General features: G+C 38.1%; 2 protein-coding genes across 2 annotated transcripts in view; one reads left to right on the forward strand and one right to left on the reverse strand.

Annotated features, from left to right (window-relative positions):
- Positions 1 to 21,976, reverse strand: part of LOC140953936 (uncharacterized) — a 39,755-nt gene extending 17,779 nt beyond the window's left edge. The window contains exons 1-22 of the mRNA XM_073403315.1: positions 21,520 to 21,976; positions 21,150 to 21,242; positions 20,570 to 20,662; positions 19,473 to 19,577; positions 18,822 to 18,945; positions 18,498 to 18,565; positions 17,079 to 17,143; positions 16,359 to 16,472; positions 15,934 to 15,971; positions 14,115 to 14,205; positions 13,441 to 13,562; positions 12,718 to 12,800; positions 12,084 to 12,120; positions 11,615 to 11,778; positions 10,927 to 11,000; positions 10,305 to 10,517; positions 9,758 to 9,901; positions 8,928 to 9,000; positions 3,351 to 3,461; positions 2,784 to 2,911; positions 1,370 to 1,487; positions 771 to 866 (exon numbers count right to left, since the gene is read on the reverse strand). Of these exons, the coding sequence (XP_073259416.1) occupies positions 771 to 866; positions 1,370 to 1,487; positions 2,784 to 2,911; positions 3,351 to 3,461; positions 8,928 to 9,000; positions 9,758 to 9,901; positions 10,305 to 10,517; positions 10,927 to 11,000; positions 11,615 to 11,778; positions 12,084 to 12,120; positions 12,718 to 12,800; positions 13,441 to 13,562; positions 14,115 to 14,205; positions 15,934 to 15,971; positions 16,359 to 16,472; positions 17,079 to 17,143; positions 18,498 to 18,565; positions 18,822 to 18,945; positions 19,473 to 19,577; positions 20,570 to 20,662; positions 21,150 to 21,242; positions 21,520 to 21,693 (2,328 nt within the window). The 5' untranslated portion in view covers positions 21,694 to 21,976. The remainder of the gene's footprint in view (positions 1 to 770; positions 867 to 1,369; positions 1,488 to 2,783; positions 2,912 to 3,350; positions 3,462 to 8,927; positions 9,001 to 9,757; positions 9,902 to 10,304; positions 10,518 to 10,926; positions 11,001 to 11,614; positions 11,779 to 12,083; positions 12,121 to 12,717; positions 12,801 to 13,440; positions 13,563 to 14,114; positions 14,206 to 15,933; positions 15,972 to 16,358; positions 16,473 to 17,078; positions 17,144 to 18,497; positions 18,566 to 18,821; positions 18,946 to 19,472; positions 19,578 to 20,569; positions 20,663 to 21,149; positions 21,243 to 21,519) is intronic.
- A 63-nt stretch (positions 21,977 to 22,039) lies between these two features.
- Positions 22,040 to 23,352, forward strand: LOC140953934 (uncharacterized). The gene has a single exon (XM_073403313.1). The coding sequence runs from the start codon at positions 22,119 to 22,121 to the stop codon at positions 23,292 to 23,294; it is 1,176 nt and encodes a 391-aa protein (XP_073259414.1). The 5' UTR covers positions 22,040 to 22,118; the 3' UTR covers positions 23,295 to 23,352.
- Positions 23,353 to 24,000: the final 648 nt, after the last annotated feature.

The raw sequence follows: 24,000 nt of genomic DNA on the forward strand, positions 1-24,000 counted from the left end.
TCTCTGTGCAGAAATTCAAGACGTGATTGGGTGTTTTAAATTAAACCGCGTTTCGCATCAAGACAAAACGTGTAGATCAAATTAATATTGAAAGTTTTGGGTTTTGAAGAATAAAAACATTTTGTAAATTGTATTTTTGCCGAAAGTTTGTTTGAATGGCAAATAATCGAGGGTAAGAAAGATTTTCAACAAAAAGTATTTGTTCGATGGCTGGGTTTCAGAAAACTCCTATTATGATTGTTTTGCCATAGCGTCGATAGCAAAGTGTTATCCGAAGACTCACGCGAATTCCCTCTGAAAAGGTTGGCGAGAATAACCAAAGAGCAAAAACAAACAAAGACAAGGAAAATGAACGCAGTAGCCTTGAAGAATCACTCCCAATGCAAGGGAATCCTGATTCCAGAAATATCCCGACATTTTTTCCTTGTGGAATCTGGAAAAGGGCTCAAGGAATCTAGAATCCCATTAACGATTGGAGTCCGGAATCCAAATTCCACTGACAAAAAATCCGGATTCCAGTACCTGGAATCCGAGTCCACGGCGTGGAATCCAGAATCCGAGACTGCCTTGGATTCCCTTGCGTGACGTGACAGATCGATCTTCAATTTACATGACAATAAGGCAAAGAATTACCACAAAAGAGTTGCTCATTATTATTATGTTGGTTGTTTCGTATGTTGAGGGGGGTTTTGAAAAGTTATCTGTCTACAAACAACCGTTCTGAAAATACGCAGACGTAAGAACTACGAACCGTTAGTAAACTAATTTACCTCTTGTAGTCCGAAGGAGTATATACCCTCAAGGAAGTCTTGCTTAGCAGCCTTCGTGATACAAATTACAGGTCTATCGTTATCCCCTTTGATCACCTGAGACACAACAATTAAATTGGGTCAGGGAATTTGTCGGCAGTCAAAGTGAAAAGTGAAAATAGACGGATGAACGAACGAATGGAGGATGGAATGTCTGGTGCATGGAGAAGTTACTCGAATACGAAAAAAAGAAAGGAAATAGGAAAGATGGATCTATCTCACCTGTTCACTGACTGCATGACTGAAAGACTGACTGAGTCATTGACTGACTGACTCATTGACTGACTGACTGACTGACTGACTCATTGACTGACGGCCTGACTGACTGACTGACTGACTGACTAACTCATCGACTGTCTGACTGACCGACTCATTGCCTGACTGGCTGACTGACTGACTGACTGATTGAGTCATTGATTGACTGACTCATTGACTGACTGGCTGATTCACTGACTCTTTGACTGACCGACTGACTGATTGTCAGAAACATTTAGTAACTTGCTTTATAATGGATTAATAGATTTGTTTACTGATTGATAAAAATAAGCATTACCACTTACCTGGCCCTGATCATGTTCATAGACAGTAATTTTTATCCTCGACTCTCCTCGGATCGCATTTACTAGTTTATCCACTTGAAAGCCAACAACTGAATCCTCAATCGGTGTCTTTGGAGCACTAAATCATTAACCCAAAAAGAAATAAAAATAATTTGCTCTCTTAAAATCTTATATGTATTGGTTCAATTTGGAACTTATTTGCACTTGTGTGTTTTTCAAAGTATCAAAATTACAAGAGCTTTTTATTTAGTTTAATAGGTTTGCCAATCCTTGGAGTTGTAACCGTAACAACGAGTAAACCTAGTGCTGCGGGCCCTAACAGTCCCTTAACCCCATCAAAGATAGACCATACCCCCACAGGGGTTTACGTCCCTAATCTGTTCGAGAAATGCCTTGGACGAGGCAAAGCCAACGGTTTAACATCGCTGCCAAATACAACACGATCATCTTAACAGAGACAAGATTTTAAATCACAGCTAGCTTGATCTTGCTCTGTGGTCCTGACAGGGTTCCGAACTCTCGACCTACCGCCCAGCAAACTAGCGTTCTTCCTAAGGAGCTAACCATACTATCTATGCAATATTTATCTTTAGAGATGTGCATGAAAATATCTTACACAAGGACACTCCTTGTAAAATAATTACGACGGAATCCATCAGGAAATTGAGTAATTTTAATTTTCAGTGGACAAAAATCTTGTACCAGAATAATTTAAAGAATATTGCATTCTTTTTTTACATCATTCAAGGACTAAAGATGTAATAAATCATCTGTAGTAACACCAAAGAAAATTTCTCATAAAAGTCAGAGAAAATAAATGTCAAATTTCACAAGAATTGTGATTATGCAGGTAAGATTCCAAAAATTTCATGTGTAAAATGTAATTTTGTGAAATTTGACATTCATTTTCTCGGGCTTCCATAAGAATTTTTTGGTGTTACTACAGATGATTTATTACATCTTTAGCCCTTGAAAAATGTAAGAAAGAATGCAATATTCTTCAAATTTTTCTGGTACAAGATTTTTGTCCACTGAACATCAAAATTACTTAATTTCCTGATGGATTCCATCTTAAGCTCAAAATGTGCCAGAAATACTGGGCCCTGTGATTTGCCCCACTCTGTGTCGTAACGTAATCTAACTGCGGCGAATAACGTCTGCAAAGCAGCGCCGTGAGCCCTTCTCTGGGTCCCCGACAGAGTCAATGTATGACCGAAAGTACGTCTCGAATTTCCCTTTAAACCTGATTGGAAAATTGACAATGGCTCCTTTAATAGGCCAATAATGAGGCATACTCAAATCCTGGTTGACAGGTGAGGGTCAAGAACAAGGATTTCGGCTCAGGCTCGCAGACGGAAAACCAGTCGGTGGCGCTGGCTACCAAGTCTCTGGAGGATATGCACTTGTCACTCACCTTTCAACCCGTTGAATAGCAGACACCGGGGTGTCGGGTGGAGGAGGCACTGACGGGGGTGGCGCAGGAGGAAAATCGACCTGTTGTGGAGAAGAGTGACGTATATGTGGTACCACGCGGATGTTTTCCTGAAATAGATTTTCAAAGTACGTCAACTTCCTCTATAGGGGACAATGTAGGGACCTTGAGTTAGTGTCCCCATTACCTAGAGTCCGTCATAGCGAGAGTTTATTTCAGTCAAACGTCTGCTATTTATTTTTGCCTGGGATTTAGCTGCTGTCCGTTATAGCGGGGCGTCGGCAAGGCGACAGTTGACTGTCTTTGCCAACGTTAGAGAAGTGCAAAGGACGAAAAAGATCAAAATGTTTCGGGTGACTTTGCAAATAGAAAACAAAATGCTAAGAAAGTTGTTTTGCATTGTAACGCATTGTAACTAATTGTATTGCTACTCCTTCCTCCGACCATCCGATCCTCGAGGAAGAGACGAAAAAACTGCTTCTTCTCTTTAAGGTGTGCTTACTTCTTTACCAATTTTGCCTGACCTTTACAACGCGAATGACCACTCACCAAGGCTGGATATTTGTACATGTAATGTTGTATGGGTTGTGCGTTTAGGGCATCCTGTGACGTGACGTCACGGCTATTCACAAGTCTGATATACAGCTCCGCTTGTCCAACCTGTGCATCGATCAAACAGTTACAAAAATATAAATAATAATAATAATAATAATAATAATAATAATAATAATAATAATAATAATAATAATAATAATACCTGTCAAGTTATCTAACATGAATGTACCGATGCTCCACTTGACCACTTCTCAGTTTTTTATACCAATATTTGCGAAAATTTCGACTAAAAGGTCATTAGATCGGTTGGAATTAACTGAGCCCGACAGGGCTTAAAAACGGCTGATTGGTCGAGAGGTTGTGACGTGAAAAAGCGATCTCGTAGTTACTGCGCATGCGGAAAGTTAAGAATGAATGATCTTGTTGTCAATATGGCGGACGATCGTTAGCCGATTGGGAGCTGTATTTCGGCGCATTTTTCAAATTTCTTACCATATCAGGACGTGTTGCTACAGTAGTTAAGATTTATCAGTTTGTATTAAATTCCTGATACACAAAACATAGTGTTTCGGCTACTTAATCAACAGATAAAAGAGCAACATGTTTTGATGCAAGTAAGCGTCAAAGGAATCAACCGTCAACAACATACAACTCAAGTGGTTTGCGACTTTTGGTCATTGCCTTTTTTGTATGGAGTGGCTTCTAGAAGAGCCGTTTTGTGTTGGAGAAGTCTTTTCCATGGATTGATGACGGCTCCTCAAGCTTGACATTTGATTTCGTACGTTTAAAGATGCGCGAAGCGGGAAATTTCTTTTTCTGGATCATATTAAACAGCCCTCGTCGAAATCTTCTGCATCATCATCTGCTTTCTGGTGTAATGAATTCCCCTCGTGATCATCTTTATCGTCGCCATCGTTATTGTCATCATCTTTGGCAAGGTATCTGGAAATAATTTTTTGTAAGGTTCTGGTTATGTTAAATGCATGTTTGTATCGAGGTTTGTGACAATGATCACGCGTGGCTTGCTTGCTGAAATTTTGTGAGCTTACTTGAAGTTGTACAAGTTATTGTTTTCTCTTTTACATGCTAAAAAACTCAAATGGTTCATGAATAGTAAGCATTATATAAAATTTATGTAGTAATTTCTTGTTTTCATTGTTACAACGATCAGTCCCGAGATCAGATAGTAAGGAAACACTGTTCACGTGATAACACGTTTCTTTTTACCTGCTTAATGACTGAGCCAGTTCTTTCATCCTTTGTACCAACAAATTAAAGGGTAACATGAGGGGCAGTTTACTCCTTCCGTCCAGAAATAACTGTGGTCTGGGGATTGTTGGTTTGTGTTATGCACAACTGAATTATGTTTTCGAAGTTGCTGTTGTGCACATAGGTTGGCATGTCACATTTTTAGGCTCATGACCAGGAAAAGCATAGCCAAGGGGAAAGCAATGCTGGTCTAAATTAGCATCAATAAATGGAAACTAGTAGCCTAGGGCTGAAAAAGTAATGAAAATTAAAAATATATCTGCAAGGCTTGGCCGGGTTATTGAGATAGAATCAATTTTCACTTCTTTGTTTACATGACGAGAAATTTCTTGAGAGACAGATGCAGAGACTGTAGATGATAATAATAATAATAATAATAATAATAATAATAATAATAATAATAATAATAATAATAATAATACCAGTATGAATATTATATCTTTTCAATACTTGATACTTTTTTCTTCCTTTGGAATTTTTTTTGCATTTTCACTCTTCTTCATCCACACGTCACTGAAGATGTTTATAAAAAATTCTGCTGCCGAAAATACCAGTGCAGGCAAATTTTTCCTTCCTCTCGCACTTGTGCACTGAGGTAGGAACCATTCAATAAACTCATTGTCATAGTTCTACCCCTGAGTGCATGGAATGTTGTTCTTATTTCAGGTGGCATTGCCCACACAGGAATTGAACATTCCTTATTTTTGTTGTAGTTCAATGAAGACAAATAGTTCAGTAATGACATTACGAGTTCAGTAAACATACACAAGCCTAATGACATTCCATTCTAGGTGCATGCATGGCCATTTATAGTCTTATATATGGTATTTATTTTTATTGCCTGGAAAAAAAGTAGTTCAATAACCACATATCAGGTCAATAATCACAATAGTTCACAAACCACACAGCAGCCCAGTGCTACAGCAATAATTCAAGGAATAATTGAAATCATCTATTTAATTCTTTTGGGAAGGATGTGGAGAGGGGATGAGGGATAGAGGTGGTGGTCTGTATTTACATAGCTGTTTAAAAATTATTATGCCTGATGAAAATATATTATGCTTTGACAGAAAGTTATGAAGAAGATAGAAGAAAAGTCCAGGAGTACACGACTTTGAAGATCAGCAGATATGGGGAATTTTTCTCTTGCATAGTTTAGTAAAGACACAGTAGTGAAGAAGAGATGTCCCAGAGTGCATAATGAAGAGGAGCAGTTGATAGAGAAAAAAGAGAGAAAACAGGGGAAGTTAGAATTGAATGATGCAAAAGACCAAAGAAAAAAATTTTCTGTAATACATTGTTTCGCAGTTTTTACCTAGATGTACACCACTAAGTTTCTTTTCTGTCTTTTGGCACATCTTTAGTACTGCTCTCTAAATTGAACATTATTTTCACATTTAAATTGTTTTCCGGCTTGTCTTAAGATTTGGTTAGCCAAGCGGTCTAGCTGCCCAGCCATTACTTGTAGTTGGTCAGCCACTCGCTTGGCTTCAATGACTACTTGTTTAATGTTTTGTTTCGTTTCGCTGGTTGCTACCAGGGCTCAAAATAACTGCCAATCAATAAACAATGTCAGGCCAAGGTGACCATTTGTCCAGACTAACTCTTGGTTTGCCAGCCATTTTGAGTGGACATGTACACTGCTAATGGATTTGAATTTATTTATATTTTTTCCTTTAAGCTACTATGTTTAAATTATCCTCCTGGTATAAATCATCGTATTATTTTCAATATTTTGGACATGACCCCTCAAACAATAGACTTAACCGAGCTGATTTTCTTTGGCTGGTCAGAATGACCAGCAACAGTCAAAAAATTATTTTTCTTTTTACTCAGACTACTTAGTTTTGTACTTCATGTACATTTCGCAGTTTTTGCATGTATAGCCCTATTTTAGAAACCTCTTGGCTCTACTGAAATATTTGGCTATTACTTGTAGTAAACTACTTGGTTTCGGAACAAACTCAGGCTATGCAAGACTGCTGCATGCAACCCTTGATTTTTGGGGCTTTCTTCTTTTCTCTGAAAGGGTGTGGTTTTCATCAATGAATATTGCATCAAAAATGTCTTGTTAAGTTCCAGCTGCATGCTTGTCACAAGCATTTTCCATTTTAGATGGGACATAGAGTTTTTCCTCCATTGTTATAGTGTCTGATGAGAGCCTTGTGGAATTGTAGGAACAGTGTGCTAAATAATGTGCCCCCCTCCCCCCCCCCCCCCCCCCCCTTCGTGAAAAAGAATTTTACAATAAGGCAGAAGTAATGATGTAACTGCAGTTGCCATTTTCATGTTACTTGTGAGAATTGCCTATGTACTACAGAGATAAAACTTTAATTTACTTAATTTCTTACAGTCAATTGTGTATATTTGCTCGGGACTGTTAAAAGGACTTTTAGAAGTGGTTACCTTTCAATTTTCTCTTCTACAGTATTATAGTATCGTTCAGAAAGTCCTCTGGAGTTGAGCACTTTTGCTGAAAAATGTCTGTCAGATATGACATAATACATAACAGAGTCTCATGATCAATACGGTGATTGGATGCCTTTTGTATACATCAGTAATGGTGTAAATAGGTCCAAAGTACACATGTATATGTCTTGTTTGCAATTGTGTACAAAAACTACAATGGCTACCTTATTTTTCTAGAAATATTATTTAAATTCTCTTTCCTTTCCTAGGCCCCTTTCCTTCTCCAGGATTACAAACGTTTGTTTGAGTTCTCCATACTTTGGGCTCTGATCTGTGGACGTTCATGAGCAACAGTTTCGTTTGTTTCCTTTAGTTTTCTGCAAATGGTACTTTTACAAACAGATACACTTCCAAAATAACCACGGGATCGTCCTTCTATACCCGTATATACAAACACGTCTCCAACAGGCCGGAAGCGAGCCTTCTCTCGTAAAAACAAAACATCATGAAAAAGATTAAAAATAGGCCGATGACAGGCTGGTTATAAGCTCAAATAACATCATAACATTGGAGACGCACGCGGCGAGCCGCAGAGTGTAGCTCGCGGTGACAGGAAATTAAAACACAACATGGTACACAATGAAGTCGCATGAAGTTTAATAATTTCAAGTTTTCTGAACACCGTCACTTACAAAACAAAGCAAAATTATGGTTATCAACAGTGTGTACAAGACTTTGTACGCCTAAATATACAGTAAATATGAACTAATCTTTCAACTATCGGCCGGAATCCTATTTCAGTTTCTCTTACCAGCCGCAAGAGATGAGAGTAAAGACAGCAAAAACAGAAAAATGCAATGTTCTGTACTCACGAACTGCACCTTCATTTCATCCATATGCAAAGTCAACGACGCCCACGAATAAGAAGCGATAAAAAATTTTCATCAGAACGAAAAAAAAGTCATATTTGATATTTTGTACAAGAATGAATAAGCTACAAGAAAATGCACTTTAAAACCTTATAGAAGCCGAGACCACCTTATATCACGGCAAAACTGTACCTTGACTGAATTCTGAAAAGGTGAAATATTGTTTTAAAAGGCGTTGTGTTGATCGCTTCATTAAAATCACACCACCGTTCCGATTTGCGCCGTCGTGCATCAAACCCAAACAACAGTCTTCGTTGTGTTCAGTGACGCAGAATTTGAAGGCCTTGGGCGAGCAAGATGTCGCAAATAGCCGTCAGAATGACGTGTAGAATTTTCATTCGTCGTCCGCCATTTTGAAAATCGAATGGCGGGAAGAACCCCAGAGTTTTAATGCGCATGTCCAGCCGTTTTTAAGCCCTGTCACTGAGCCCAAATATAAAGCAAAGGACCTGACGCCTTATGAGCTCTGTTTAATTTTCTGTGAGATTGTTTTTTTTTTCCCCAAAAGAAAATATAGTGCCTCTTGCAGAACACGGTACTACACCCAAGAGAGCTGAGTAACTCTCAACAATGATACAAGATGCAAATGTAATCAAGTAACATGCATGGAAACAATTCATTTGGGAGACAGCGTTGAGTCTGGACTTAGAAAACTGTGTTTCTCTGAAACGTCCTGGCTGCGCCTGATCTAACTAGACCTATTTTCAAACATCCTCCGCACCTCACGTGAGGTTAGCGAGAGAGTGAGAGGGGCCATTCTCGTTAAAGTAAACCTTTCCTTTTGTTCAGAGAGTTTGAGGCTAACTTAATTAACAAAGAATACATAGGGGACGACTGGGGAAGTAAAACCTTCTTAGCAATTGCCTTAGAAAGGGTAAACGTAAAAAGGCTTAAGATTTAAGTTCTCTTCTCTACAGCTAACAACGGTGTTACCCGGAAACACGTTCAGTAACAAGAGGCAAACCTGTGGTATCTTATTCAATTCGTGAGTGCTCAAAAAGGCTTTGATTGGAGCTATCCGAATTGGAATCTTCCACCTAAAATAAGAAAAATAACAAAAAAAGAATAAGATAATTAACCAGTACAGTGGAACCATGATCAAAACAGAGTGCCAAGGAATTAGTTAAATAGCCAATACCGGAGTTCACGAAGAAAGGAAAAAAATTTTTAGAAACAACCTAGATGACAAACGACACAAGGGAAAGACTTCCACCAGAAAAGGTGAGTGAGGAAGTTTGTTCTTAGTGCAAAACTTAACTGAGATGTCCAAAAATAATAAAAGAAAAGAAAAGAAAGGAAAACAAAAAACAAAAAAAAAATAACGTTATTCCCACTCAAAAGAAAAAGAAAGTTTCTAGGCGATCGACATTTGATTATTCCAGTCCGGCCACAACACATAATAAAAGTGATTTTTACTTTTATACTACTCTCCGCCTTGATATAGACACCCAGACTACACTTAATGTACGTTAAATAAAGAAAAGAAAGAAAGCGAGAAGGTAGAGAAAACTGAGAATTCATCAGGGTGCAAAGAAAGTCAATTTAACAGCCTGCCATTCGGGCAAGCTGTAGTTAGCATGTACTAGCCCACAAGTCATTTCAACAAGCTGCCAAACCCTTTTTGGTTAGCAGGATTGATTACAATCCTTCTGTAATTTGAATTTCCCCAGAAAACAGCACTTGCCCGTTGGGCGAGTAAAGAACAAAAATCACTAGCCCGATAGCAAAATCCACTAGCCCTGGGCTATCAGACATGACTTCCTTTGCACGCTGATTCATGGACACTGTTTTTACCTTCCACTCAGCAGCCGATTGCTGATATCAAACAGGTCGATTTTTGTCCATCCCTTAGAAAATAATTCAGTGGGGTCATTCGAGTCCTCGGCGCTGTTAGCTTGGAGCTCCACAACAAGACAGAGATCCTGATCGGGAAGACATCTGCAGAAATACAAATCACAGCCAGATTAATTAAATAACAGAAAACACAGGTTTGCATGGGAACCCCTTTCCCTGACATTTCACTATGACTCTTTCTCTTCGAAGCAAATTCTTGGAAGGTGGTTTTAACTTTTGAGTCTGTGGATGAAATCCTATGGTGTGATCATTTAAATGAAACCTCTTCAGTAATTTCACGTGTGGTACTTTTAATTTAGTACGCAGCTTAGGCAGTGCTTTCACATGGTACCGTTTATTTATCAGCACTTCATCAAATGAAATTTGGAATTTTGACCAAAGCCACTACTGGGAGTGCCCATCCCTAACACATTCTTAACTTTAAAAATCACTTTCACTTAATTGCAAATTACTTTCGTTTGTAATACATGCAAGCGCCTAAACCCACCTTGGAAATGGATGTTTGACTCCAACAACACCAACGCCGCCAGAAGGTATTGTGGGATGGCTTTCTTTGGTAATAGCTGTCGTTCTGACAAGCGGCAGCAATTTCACGTCTGTTGCAATCTCCACTCCTTTATAGACACCTGCAGCGAGTCTGCACCTGGACAGTGAGGAGCTGAGTCCAAGGACAAAGTCCCAATATACCGCAAAGCCAGCACTGGAGACGAAAGAAATGGCAATTTTGTTTTTTGCTGTCGCCATTACTGTCCTTGTTGCCAAACACTAAGGTACAATTAACGCAAAAAGGATCACCGCAATTTAAGACGAACACCTCCCCTAAATTGTCAAAAGATCAGGACACGCAACACCTTCTGGTTGATTCGTCTGAATTTTGTCTTTTTGCTTCACAGACGATGAAGTCCATTTTTAGATTAGGATTTTCCACAGGCAGCCCAATTGTAATCATACTTTAGGCTAAAACTCAGTTGAAACTTCACTTGAAAGGCTATTCAAATATAAACGTATTAATTAGCAAGGATACCATTCCTAGTTACTGCTGTAGATATAAACCAGATTCGAGTATCGATTTACAGTTGACCAAGACTCGTAGTATTAAAAAAACTTACTTTGGATCGTATGGGCTTGGAAGCAAGTCCTTTTCTGTGGTCGCATTTGACATCATGAACGGTGACTCAAACGGCTAAAGCCAAAAAAGGACTGATCAGTAAATCGAAAGAGAATCCCAATTTCGTCATTTTCACTTCGTGAACAGTTCATTAACCGTGAGTTAGTCGGTTACCTAATGTTAATCAGGTCATCACCTAATATTGTGATACTGTTAAGCAGTATATTCTTGCTAGACTAGAAGCTGTACCCTGCCAGTTGGGAAAAAATCAATGTCGGACAAGCACTCTTTATTATTACTGCTTATCTTATGCAGTGGCACTACCCCCGGGGGGAAAGGTTTAGTACAGACAGCAGAAAGCATAAAAAGAAAGTACTGGGTAGAAATTCAGGGCTTTTGCCTGTTTTGTATTGCATTATTTGTCTGCTTGAATTCAAAGGTTGCATGTTTGTTATATTTAGTGACTTGTTTCGAATTCATGAGTTGTTTACTTCAAGTAAAGTGCCCTTAAATGCTGGTGGAAATGGATGACGATGATTGCGCGGAAATTATCTAATTTAAAAGGGACTTTTAAAAGCCAACTTGTGAATTTTCCCACACACCAATATATCGCCTATCCCTCAAAGGTCTACAAAAAAAAAAACAAAAAACAAAAACAAAAAACAAAAAAAAAAAAACATTTACTCCACCTTTCGTGTTTCGTCCAGTGGTAGTTTTTCGCCTCTGAGTTCCTTTAGTTCTCTTCTCATTTTCTCCACTTCAGCCTGTTGCCTTAATAATTCTGCCTCCTGTCTCAGGGACGCCATTTTTACCAAGTGCTCCTCTTTTATCCGTTTAAACTCGGGATCCAGGTCTTAAGGACACAATGGAAAGACGAAACACACCTGAACAGCAATTCTTTTTTTCCACAAAATCCTAAACGAATACTTCGCGCATTTTAAAAGGCTACGTTATGAACAAAGACATGCGTGCGATTTATAAGACTTAAAATAAAGTAACATATAAACTTTTTGAGTTAAAGACACTTTATGGGTCTTAAACATTGCTCTAAATTACCACCAGCCACCAGATTGGTCGCAAACTTGACTTGGCACTTAGTTTCCTTTTCTCAATCAAGACAATGCTAAACTCCTAAACTTTAAGTACAGGGACAGGTACCTGGAGATCGCATTCTGTCTTTTTGGTTCCTCTCTTCCTACACACGAGAACAAACATATGAAATAAAGAGATTTCATTTTAAGACTGTCTAATACGGACTTCTTTATAGACTATAGGTTTTGAGAAGATCTTTATTGCATAGAATGGTACTATGTTAAACAAATTTTCTAAATTTTAGAGGGAAATAGGAAAATATGATTAGAGGAATGCTTAGTTATGTTCACAAGGTTGAAATTTTGGGTTCGTCTAATCTAAATTTGGTCAAAACGAAACGCAGAGGGAGTTATTTGAACGGGATATTTTTGTCGGCCATTCAACCATTTATTTGAGTAATTCCAGCTGCGTTCTGCCGTTTTCTATTGCGTTTATTACCATGCAATGATGATCGTCAGATAACGTTCCCCAGTCGCAAACTTAAGCAAGACACTACCCCAATTCTATAGCTGTGAGGCCAAACAGCACTAGCTTAAGTTAGTTGTGCTGACCGAAAACTTGCAACGGAAACATTATGACACAACTCATTGACAAGCAGAATATGGATACCAGGAATTAATTTGCTCGATAACAGCATTATAGTTGTGGCAGAGTATCAAAGATGAAGTTTAACAGACAGCGCTGTTAGTAATATTTTTACCCTCAGCATCTGTAGCTCTTGTTCTAATCTTTGGTTTGCCATGTGAAAACTCATTATCTCCTGTTGCAGAAGAGGGTCTGTCGCTAAATGAAACAAAGAACATGTATAAGAGAAGCAAGAGACGTCAGTTGCTAGCAGTAACAAAGTCAGGGCTCGAAATTATGCATGAAGCGGCGGAAAGGGGAACACGCGGATTCGAAAAGAGTTTCCTTACAACGCGACAGACTACATAAGCTCAGCACGCAATGATGAAGGAAACCAACGGGGTACTTTTAACAGGTGTTTCCTTTGTAAATGCTAAAAGCCAAAGAATGCTTTTCTGTTTCAATGACTACACTATTCGTGCAGTTAACATTATCATTATCATTATTAACGCTTTTAAGAAAGCAAAGCGACAGCAGAAAATAGCATTTCTGGCAGTTTCAATTAACAAGGGCGTGGGGTAGTTGATTTTGATGGCGTACGTTAGGGGATTGAAACTTTAACTGCGTCTAGTTGAAGAAAAACCCTAATAGAAAACTATGTACTCTTGGTATAGTGTTAAACGCGGGGCTGACAAAAGAATATATTCGCCCTAAACCATAAAAGTTAATGGGTTGTATAGAATACAAGCGGCTCAATTCCTTTACAATGAGGGACGAAAGGTAATGATGACACGAGTGTATACAATATGCATGTAATAAAAATTACAAACACCGTTGTCTGCTAGACTGTGTTCCTTACCGGGTGGTGGAGCCGGCCTTTGAACTGCTTGTATTCTTTGAGCTTCAAATTCCAAATCTCTTATTTGCGCCAGTATAGCAGGGTCATGGCCTCCTTTTTGAAAGTAGTCGTTCTTTAACATACTGCAAAGAGGATACACTGTAAATGGTACTAACTGTAAAATTTATTCGTAAGGTAGGGCAAAGTATGTCATTTAGTAACAGGGTTTGAGAGACAACAACCAAAGTCTAAACAGACTGCAGAGAGAGACAGTTGACGATAAGGAGTTTACGATACCACAGTACAACAGCGTCAGCGGCATAAACGTCACTACTACTACTTGGCGTCCTTTGATTTACTTCGCTCACTTATTCAAATTTAGGCGAACTCTCCTCGAGCTGAATTCCTAGTCCGAAAAAGGACGAGAAATTCGTCGTCATTTAATTTGTTTACGTTTTCCACAGAAAATTTAAGTGGAAGTTATGTACCAAAAAGTGTGCTGCACGTGCAAACTTGTTGTTTTGCCATTTTAAGGTGATTTTACACGGGACGATTCGCAACGACTATTTTTTTGCGCAACACAACATCAAATTAAAAAGGACGTACATTAACGGCGGGTTGCACACTTTACTAGTCATTCAAGGGGAGAAAAATATGAGAACGTGACCACATATAATTATGTACTGAAAACTTACTTGAGCTCGTGTAAAACACTGCTCTGCTCAAGCTGAATCGGTGCAGCATCGTAATATCGCACTGGGGACTGGTAATATGGGATAACTTGACCTGCAATTCACAAAATCAAATAAATTCAGTTCAATGATTATTTTACCAAGGAATTAAACAGCTTTACCCTGACATAAGTCTCGTTTAAGATAATTGCCAACAAGGTAACAAGCGAGCCGCTAACTCGGCGGCAGCTTCATAATGCAACGCAATGTATAGCAAAATTTCTCAAATTCTGTTTAACCTTTTTTTGCCCATATTTGGGTGTAAGTAGTACCCCATATTTGGGCAGTGACGTCACGGTCTTGCATTTATTTACTCCTTGTGTTTCGAGGCCAGGTGAGCCAATGTGTAACTGTTGGTTGTGAATTGGTAGTGGAGTATGGATTACCTTTGTTGACTTGTTACGCAGGACCAAACAGGTGAGTAGGATTACGATTTCTTGTTTGAAACGGCTAATAGTGCCCTGTTTTGCAGCAGCTGATCAAGGAATAGGGTTCAACGCGCAAAGCGTGTTTTTTGCAGCTTGATTTACGTTGCGCCAACCCTCAGCTCCCGTGAGAAATGCAACAAATTTACGCACCAGATGGGCGAAAGGTTGGAATTTTTTTTTTCTTTTTCATTTTATATTTCTAACGTTTTGATACAATGGAGTTTCATAAGAGCTAACTTGCTCCAATTTACCAACAAAGTGTCAAGCTATGTTTTTGTTTAATAAAAGTGAACACCTACAAATTGTGCCCACATGCAAGTTGTTGTTTCAAACTTGGGTCACGTTATTAGCCACCTTGTCCACAGCGAAATCAATTTTAAACCTGTAAAGCTTGTAAACAACAAAAACAACAAAAACCAACAAAAACAAATGGGCACATTTCACGAGAGTTAAACAAATTTTTCTTGTTTGCGCTAGCCGGAACGTACCCCTAGTATAGAGTAATATATAGATTTAACTAGGGCTCAAAGCGAAGCTCTCGATAATTAATATTTATAGTTTGCTCAAACAAAATAAACAATCGTGTATTGCTAGGCGGCAAAAGCAACGAGGAAGGAAATAAAACAACAATAGGTCTAATTAGCAAAAAAGCAACTCTGCACGTGCAGCACACTTCTTGTACATTTCTGCGGCGTTGTTTTGCACGACTACAACGTGAAACTTCCAGAAACTTCCTAGTGTGTTCTTGTTCATTTTTTGTTTGTTTGCTTCTTTGTTTTTTTCACTGCCGCTCATTTTCACCTCGGTGGCCGCTAGCATTTCTCATTTTCTCACCGCCGCTACAAAATTTTCATGTCGTGCTTCCAATAAAAAAATAATTTCCCCTTTCTTTTTTTATCTCTCGCTCGAGCTCTATGTGGCTCTTTTTCTCGTCGAGCTTCGCTGGCCTGCCGCCTACTTTCTCTTTTTCTGCCTTTCTCTTTCTCTATATTCCAAAAATTCTAACCAAGATCTTCACGGTTCTCCGCAAAAATTTTCGAGGATCCTCGTTCATAAGTCTTTGCGTGCATTTTGAAGATCTTTGCGGGAATTTTCATGAAGATCTAAATTGTAAAATCCTCAAAGATCTTGGCAAGATCATTGAAGATCCCAACGGATAATGTTGGTTAAAAAATTCGTCCGTTCAACAATTTGCTCGGCGTCCAAGCAAATTTTTGAACGGACGAATTTGGAATGGACCCGTGTAAAAGGGTCTTAGAATAGACAAATACGACCAACAGCGACTGGGTATGAAAAACTTCAAAATTTTAATGTCACGCGTGAGGCAACCAACGAATAGCTTACGAATTGCATACCTCTTCCGTATCTCTCTGATTCTGGTCTCGAAAACTGTCTGTAAGAAAAAAAAGAACAAAACAAAAACAAACAAACAAAGAGTCAATTATGAAGTTACATATTCATAAATATTTTGAATCATCTTAACTAGCAAACAACTTGGCATTCTGGGCGGGTTTATTCAAACTTGGGAGTTAATGCGCAGTTTGAACTCAGATATGGCAGCGTAAAAAGCCTATATAAAATTTAACGATTGGATGCTCTAAAAAAATGATAGAGAAAATTATCAGAGAGAATGCTTTTGAGCAAAAGAAAACGAAACTCGCATGTAATTTAACTCCGGGTTAGCGCTAAACGACCTTCGAACAACAAGACCCTGATGTTTAGGGAGTCACTGTAGATGGATTTTTAAACTAAATGTATGCAGTGTAGTTCTAAGTTGTACCTGGGCTTTCGTGGTTCAGGACTCTTTGAGGCCGCAGAAGCTGCGCTATGGGGAGGAGATTTTGCCGTTACTTTTAACAAGTTTACTTTCGACTGCTGTGCATTGAACTTCCTCCTAAAAACAAAATAATATAGTATTAAAAAACTTACTGATAATTCATAAAGAAAAAAAAAGAAAGAAAGAAATGTGCAATGAATGTCTTTATATCTGATAAAAACACACGTAAATTTTACGTCTAATTTTTTGGACCAAAATAGCCCAAATCTAAATATTAGTGCAAGAATGAGTTGATCTACACATGTATATCAGAGATTATAAAGCCGTTCAAAAAACTCGTAGTCGTGTATTACCAGAAGTAAAAACTCTCGGCTTTGCCTCGAGTTTTTAACCCGCTAATACATTCCTGCTCGTTTTTTAAGCAGTGCATAATAATAAATTAATTGATTAATGTATGCCAAGATAATTATAGCAAACTAGTACATGCATGTACTTCTAAACGCCCCGTTCGCCTTTACTGGCCTCACTACATGTAAACCTGGTCAATATACATTGTACATTGTAGCACACATAAGCTTTTTCAACGAACAGAGTCATGTGACCAGAGCTGTGCAGGGAATGTAGTAGGAGATTTTCGCAAAAAGTGACAATGAACACAACACGAGTCATCCTCGCTTTTAATGCCACAACACAGGCCACGTTTTCCTTAGACAAATTTCTTACTTTTCTTCGTCTTCCTTGAAGTCCAAGTATCTCTTGAGACCATCCAGTTCCACAGCTTGTTTGTCCTGCATGAAAACATCAAAATAATAGTCCCGTGAGAAAGAGAGTTTTATCACGGATCACCGCTTCTTGAACTTCACACCCGGACTCTACATTACTTTGTCATTCTTAAAATTTCAGTTTTCTAACCATGCATCTTGCTCTTCCCCTCCCACTCCACCCAGCTAGTCCCGTCCAATGTAAGATAAAAAATGGTAGCGATATTGTTTTCAATAACCATCACAAGGCTGGCTTTCTTAAGGGCATTTGACATTAGAGTAAAAATTGGCCGCCCAGACCCGACTAGTCATAAATTAAGAGAACTTTTACTTTAATATACAGTCAACTCCTTTTATAGTGGACACTGTAGGAACCTTGAGTTAAGATCCTCATTATTCTGTAACAGCGGGAGTTTATTTCAGTCAAACATATGTATTTTATTTTTGCCTGGGATTTAGCTGCTGTCCATGTATTATTGAGGAGTTCATTATAGCGGGGTGTCCACAAGGCGAGAGTTGTCCGTATTTAATCATGACTATTCATCTAGAACAGTTCATGTACCTACTAAATTGTGTGCATGGCAACAATGGATACTTTCCAAGAAACTGAACGAAAGCCTATTTCTATTCATTTCAAAAATGAAAAGTTGTCCACCTGGTCCCAGTTAACCCAAGCCCCAATATCCACAAGCAAATCCTCCAAACTGATCTCTATACATTTCTTTAAAAAATGAGTCGACAGAAAGAATTTGAGAAAAGATCAGAGCATAAATTCTCTTTGGTGATCATTTAATTAATTCTCATAACCTTACCTCTTGACATTGTATGGATATCCTTAGGAGAAAATTGATGTTGGTCACTATTGGAACTTGAAGGGTTAAGACCCTTTAAGTCCCAACAATTAAATTGTTCAAAAGGTGGATAGTGCTATCCACCACCAGCATGCAAAGAAAGTCGTGTCCGATAGCCCGGGGTTAGTGGATTTTGCTGTCGGGCTAGTGATTTTTGTTCTTAACTTGCCCGACGGGCAAGTGTTGCTTTGAGGGGAAATTCAAATTACAGAAGGATTGTAATTAATCCTGCTAATCAAAAAGGGTTTTCGAGCTAGTTGAAATGACTTGTGGGCTAGTACATGCTAGCTACAGCTTGCCCGAATGGCAGGCTGTAAAACTGACTTTCTTTGCACCCTGACCAGATAAATCTCTTTCCACTTGATAGCGAAATTGGTTTCCCTGATATTTATCCACTGGATAGTGATTTTTTTTTTCTCGGGTGGATAGCACTATCTGGCTTTTCAACAACTGGGGCCAGGCCAGTTTTAATTTTTAACATGATAACACGTACAACAGCAAAATACACTGTATTACAATCTCTAACTTACCAGAAAACCTTGAGAAGGGATTCTTTGCTGACTTTTTAGTCCTAAGCTATTCATCCTTTCAGCTAACTCTACAAAACACCAGAAGTAAACACACAAAGGAACCGAAAAAGGAAACTTTTTAGTCCAATAATCAGTAGTTATAATAAGAGCAAATTATACAAAAATAATTATGTGACTATGTAATTTAAATAAAACTGTTTCACCATCTACAATAATGTAACTAGTATATAGTACCACAATAGTTTGGTCTTTAAAAAATGTAATAATTTGTATTTTTAGTAACTTCTTTAACGTAATATTTGCTATAATTGTACATTTCCATACTTGCTTTTTCCTCCTGGAGTTTCTCATTTCTTTGTTTAAGTTCTGCAAGCTGTTGTCGATGAATCTCTGTCAGCTGCAAAATTCTGTCATCACCCCTGTTGCCCTCATTGAATCTTCTTGGTGACTGAAATTAATGTAAAATATTATATTGATTACTTTCTTTAAGTAGGACTATTTGTTGTTTCTTCATAAAATACCATCAATCTTACATGTCTCAGTCTGTTTATCATTGATGCTGCTGAGCAGTATTTTGAGTTTCTCTGCAACTGTTGTTGAGGTCGATATTGCTTTTTTGTTTATTTGGAGGTGGGCGCAAGGGTGGTGCAGGGGTGAAAGTACACACCTTCCACCAATGTGGTCTTGATTCAAATCTCGGCTTTCACAGCATTTTATAATGTCGGTTGAGTTTATTGTTGGTTATATCCATTGCTATGATAGGTTTTCTTCCGGGTACTCTGCTTTCCCCTCAAAAACCAACACTTTCAAATTACAGTATACTTTGGTCAGTCTGGAACACACAGACACATTAAAATGAGTTCTTAAGAACTCAGAAGTGAAAGAAACTTAGAATTACATTTCATCTTTTCTATTGTTATTTGTATTTTTCTCATTAGATAAATCATCATTTATATATAATCTTATTCATCTTACATGTCTCTGTTCATCTTTCAAACTGTTGAGCAGAAGTTTCTCTTCAAAGTTCTTTGAGTTTCTCTGCAGTTGTTGATGCATCTTAAACATTTTAAGTTGTTCAATCTAAAGATACAGAGGGCAACATAAGGGGAGGAGTATTACAAATGTGGATGAGACTTTTGATGTACAGTAATAATTCCTATACTCCCTTAGTTTCACAAGAAAAAAATTGTTAAAGCTTTCTTGAACCAGAGGCCTGTAGGGGGGTACGAACACTGCAAAACTGTACAGAAATACGCATAAACAACGCACAGTCGTGACAGAATGACATAAGAAAACTGCAAACCCCATTGAAATTACCAAAAAAAATTTCAAAATACCACAAACCACTTGGTTTTGTAAAACGGCAATACCGCAGCTTAAAATAAACATTTCTGCAAAACTGCATCACCCAAAGTCCTTACGCACCCCCTCTTGAACCAGTTTATTATTGAAGAGGTCGCTGCTGAAGAGTACTGGAAAAGTACTGGCGCGAGAACAACCATTGCAAAAGAGGCCGCATCAATGGGTGAAGATTATAAAATTTTTATAAAATTTTACAGAATCTTGAGCAGAGTTGTAAAATGTATGCAAACTTCTGTTGTTGTTGTTATTTTGTTTGTTTGCTTTTTTTTAACAGCCTCAGTATTTTTTTTCCTTAATTATTATATTTTTACTGGTGTGTATTTACATGCATTTATTTATCCTTTTGTTTTTGTTTTGTTTTGCTTTGTTTTTGCTCACTTAAACCCTTGACAACTGCTGACAATGTCCAAATTATTCATTTAAACAAAAGTATTCAGTTTAAACTCACATTGAGCAGAAATTATTTAACCCTTTAAACCCTGAGATCAAAATATGAATTCTCATTTGTTGCCGCTATTCATTTCCTACAAAAGTAGTGGGGAGAAGTTGATAAAAATATCAAGCAGATTCATCTTGTGTGATCATGTCCGTAATTCTCATGACCACTCTGTTTTACAAAGCATTGATATTACAAAGAGAAATTTAATGCTGATCACTCTTAGGGCTTAAAGGGTTAAAGCAAAGATCTCAAAAGTTAAATAACAGTATACCTTTTCCTTTTCAAGAGCAGAGATGCTGCGGCCATCGCTAGGAGTGTTTGGTGCAGAACGGTGATAAGTCTGATGGTAACTTTTGTGTAATTGCTAGAAACAAATAATAATAAGGTGCAATGATAAGAGAGAAAGAGAGAAATAAAATGGAAGACAAAAATATAATCTGGAAACAAACACATTCAAACAAAGCTCTGGCTTAATTAGCACATACATGTCATGTAACTTCCTCTTTGGCATGTGACTCAACAATATCACCTTGTGGCTTCCACTTATGGCTTACTCAGTTGTTTAGAATAATATCAATAAGTAGGGCTGTCACTAAGATTTCAAGTTGCTGGGTAAATACAAAAAGTAGGCGGGGAATAAAACAGCTAGGGATTTCTTTTGGATCTATTTTTCTTCTATTTTCCTATGAAATTAGCCGGGGGCCACGTCCTTAGCAGCCGGGGGAAATCCCCGGCCCCCGCCTCTTAATGACAACCCTGAATAAGAATGCTTTTAATGTTTTGTATCATGTAATATTAATTTCATCATAGTGTCGGATAGTGTATGATCTACAAGTATACATCCTACTTACGGTGATCTGATTACTGTCTTGAAGTGGATGCAGAGTCCTTGAAGGAGTATTGGGTGCAGACAAACTGGATTGGGTTCTGATATCTGGCAAAGGCTAAAATAGGTAATATAATTGCAAATTTGATAATTTCAAAATATTTCCTTGATTCTCATTGGCTAAAAGCACACGCATAATTCATCATAACCAGCTATTGATGACTAAATTTGGAAGAATTTTGCATTTAATGAATCGATGACATCAAAAGTGCAGCTTTCTTGCAGGTTAATGCACCGTTAACCAAGAAGGAAAATCAAATGGTGTGTAATTAAGTTAGGGTGGCTAAGGACGAAAAGTAAGCTACTCAATGTATCCCACTCGTTTTTAAACGTACCGTGCTTAAGGCTTGCTTATCTTTCCTTCCTTCCCAATCTTCACTCTTTTTTGAAATCCTCGAATGAATGCGAGCTGGATCTGCAGCACTCCCAACACAAAACTTCTTTTTATGGGTGTCATAGAGCTTTTGATTCTCAAAAATAATGTTACATTCGTCGCATCGCCAAACCATTTTAAAGCTGCAGATCCTTGTCAAACTAGACTCGAGTGATCATTTGACTGACTGTAATGACAGTTCATGGTTGTCAAGTTCTTGAAGCTTGCTGACGTCCTCTGGTCTTACGATGGAACACAACAGATCCTTCATGCCAAACTATCATCAATGTACAAAGTGCATAAATCAAAACTTTGCTCTACAGAAATAGAATTCTATCCCATTGCGCCGATTTTCATCGTGAAAAATGATAATTACATCTGGTAGTTTCCACAACATTTCAATCAATGTTTATCATGAGACCCTTGTTTTCTGACCAGCGGTTTGTACATATTAGAGTCCAGCTTTCTTCCGTTTATTTTTTCGCAAAATCCCTGCAATTCACATGATTCAACATACGCAACAGAAAAGAGTCATCTCACAGCAGAAATTGTGTGGGTTTTATGCTCTACAATTCAGCTCTATACATCGTAAGAACAGAGAGGAACACCATGCGGTCTCTGTTCCTTATTACGCTGACAACACAAGCCGTATTAACGTTGGCTAATCAATACGACCCTCATGTTTTTCCAGCGGATGGCCCGTTCATGGAAGGATGGTATGCAAGAATAATAGATTTTGAATCAAACCACTCATTTGGCATTCTATTTGGACAAGTTATAAGACGAAAACAGGGCGCCTACTTCAACAATTACCCGCTGAACATGGTTTCGATAATTCACAGCAAAGGGGATGAGAGCTCTATGCAAAGTTTCGAAGTTTACCCTTCGAGCGAAAATGTGGAGGTGACAGTTCGCGGCAAGCCAGTTACGAACGATCCCGATTTCAAATCTCCGGCGAACTTTGAATGGCGCGCGGAACCGTATGGATATTTCAGAGTTACCGAACAGGAAACGAGGTTCAATTTTACAAATGTAAGCGGAGTAAGCTTCATTGGCGTTTTGGGACCACCGAGACCCTGGGGCCCAAACGGGGAGGGCCCAGAGGGGTGGATTGGTCATGTACCTTTTCTTCCTTTGCACTGGTTTGTGTACAGTTTAGGCTCAGATCTTATAAACTACAACTGGATCAATGAAAACACTGGGGAAATGCTGCGAGGAAATAAAGGCCTAGTACACCAAGAAAAGAACTGGGGCAAAGGATTTCCGCCAGCTTGGATCTGGGGGGAGGGTGTCGATGGACCTTCAGGGTCCTCATTTGCAATATCTCTTGGAGTCCTTGATATAGCCTCATTTGACATCCCTGCACATTTGATTGGGTACCGCAGCTCAAAAGTGACACTCAACTTCAGGCCAACAAATTCTTGGTTAACAAAGCATATCGACGGCTGCACTGGCATGATGAATGCAACTGTGCAAGGCTTTGAGCACAAACTTGAATTTGAAATCCATGCAGCTCCATCAACATTCCAGACATGTTTGCTTGGGCCAACAGAGGATGGTTTTGCCCCTATTCTTGTTGAGAGCTATGTTGCACTTGCTAAATTTCATGTCTATAAGTCGACCTTCAGGGGTTATGAACTGATTGAGACAAGAACATTCAAGTCCGCGGCCTTGGAATTTGGTGGCTTGTATCTTTGCATGGAGAAAAATCCTTGTAAAGAAAAGTGGCTTCTGTAGAAGCAGTTATAAAGCAAAGTGTTTTGGTCAAAAAATTGAAAAATTAAAAAAAAAATTGGCCCATGATTTTTTATTTAACTATTATTTTTTTTTACTATTTGTTGCTGCATTTTTTTTTTTTTGCAGTAATTTTTATGCAAAAAATAGAGGTTTATTACATTACCTAGTGGAAAGAAAAATTATTAGTTTATTCCTCCCTTTACAAAAAGAAAGTATGAAAAGAAGTTATAAATTATCATAGAAAATTTTAAGAAAGAATTTTGATATGTTATGTGAACCTTTTTTTTTAAATATATACATGTATAAATTCATAACAACAAAAGAAACTATCATGTACTGGTATAAGTTTTAAATTATCATAGAAAATTTAAAAAAGAATTTTGATATCTAAAGAGAAATAGTTTTGGAAATTTTGAATGAAGTCATGTGAACCTTTTTTTTAATATATACATGTACAAATTCATAACAGCAAAAGAATCTATCATTTAATGGTATATTGGTAATTTGGCTATCTGTGTAATAAAAATTTATACATTTTCATTTTCATGTCTTAGCAAGTGTCACCCGCACTTTAAAACTTCCTCCCCTCCAATGTATTTACAAACAGAAAGTTGATTCAAGTTTTATAGAATACTGTAAACTACCACCTATAAGCCCATTTACCTGTAAACCACAACAATGCATCTGACTATAACCCCCCCCCCCA

This window comes from Porites lutea, chromosome 12, assembly GCF_958299795.1.
Source record: "Porites lutea chromosome 12, jaPorLute2.1, whole genome shotgun sequence".
NCBI lineage: Eukaryota > Metazoa > Cnidaria > Anthozoa > Scleractinia > Poritidae > Porites > Porites lutea.

Bases quoted from the DNA above. Each gene is read 5' to 3' on its own strand.
- LOC140953934 (XM_073403313.1), top strand. From the start codon at position 22,119: ATGCTCTACAATTCAGCTCTATACATCGTAAGAACAGAGAGGAACACC.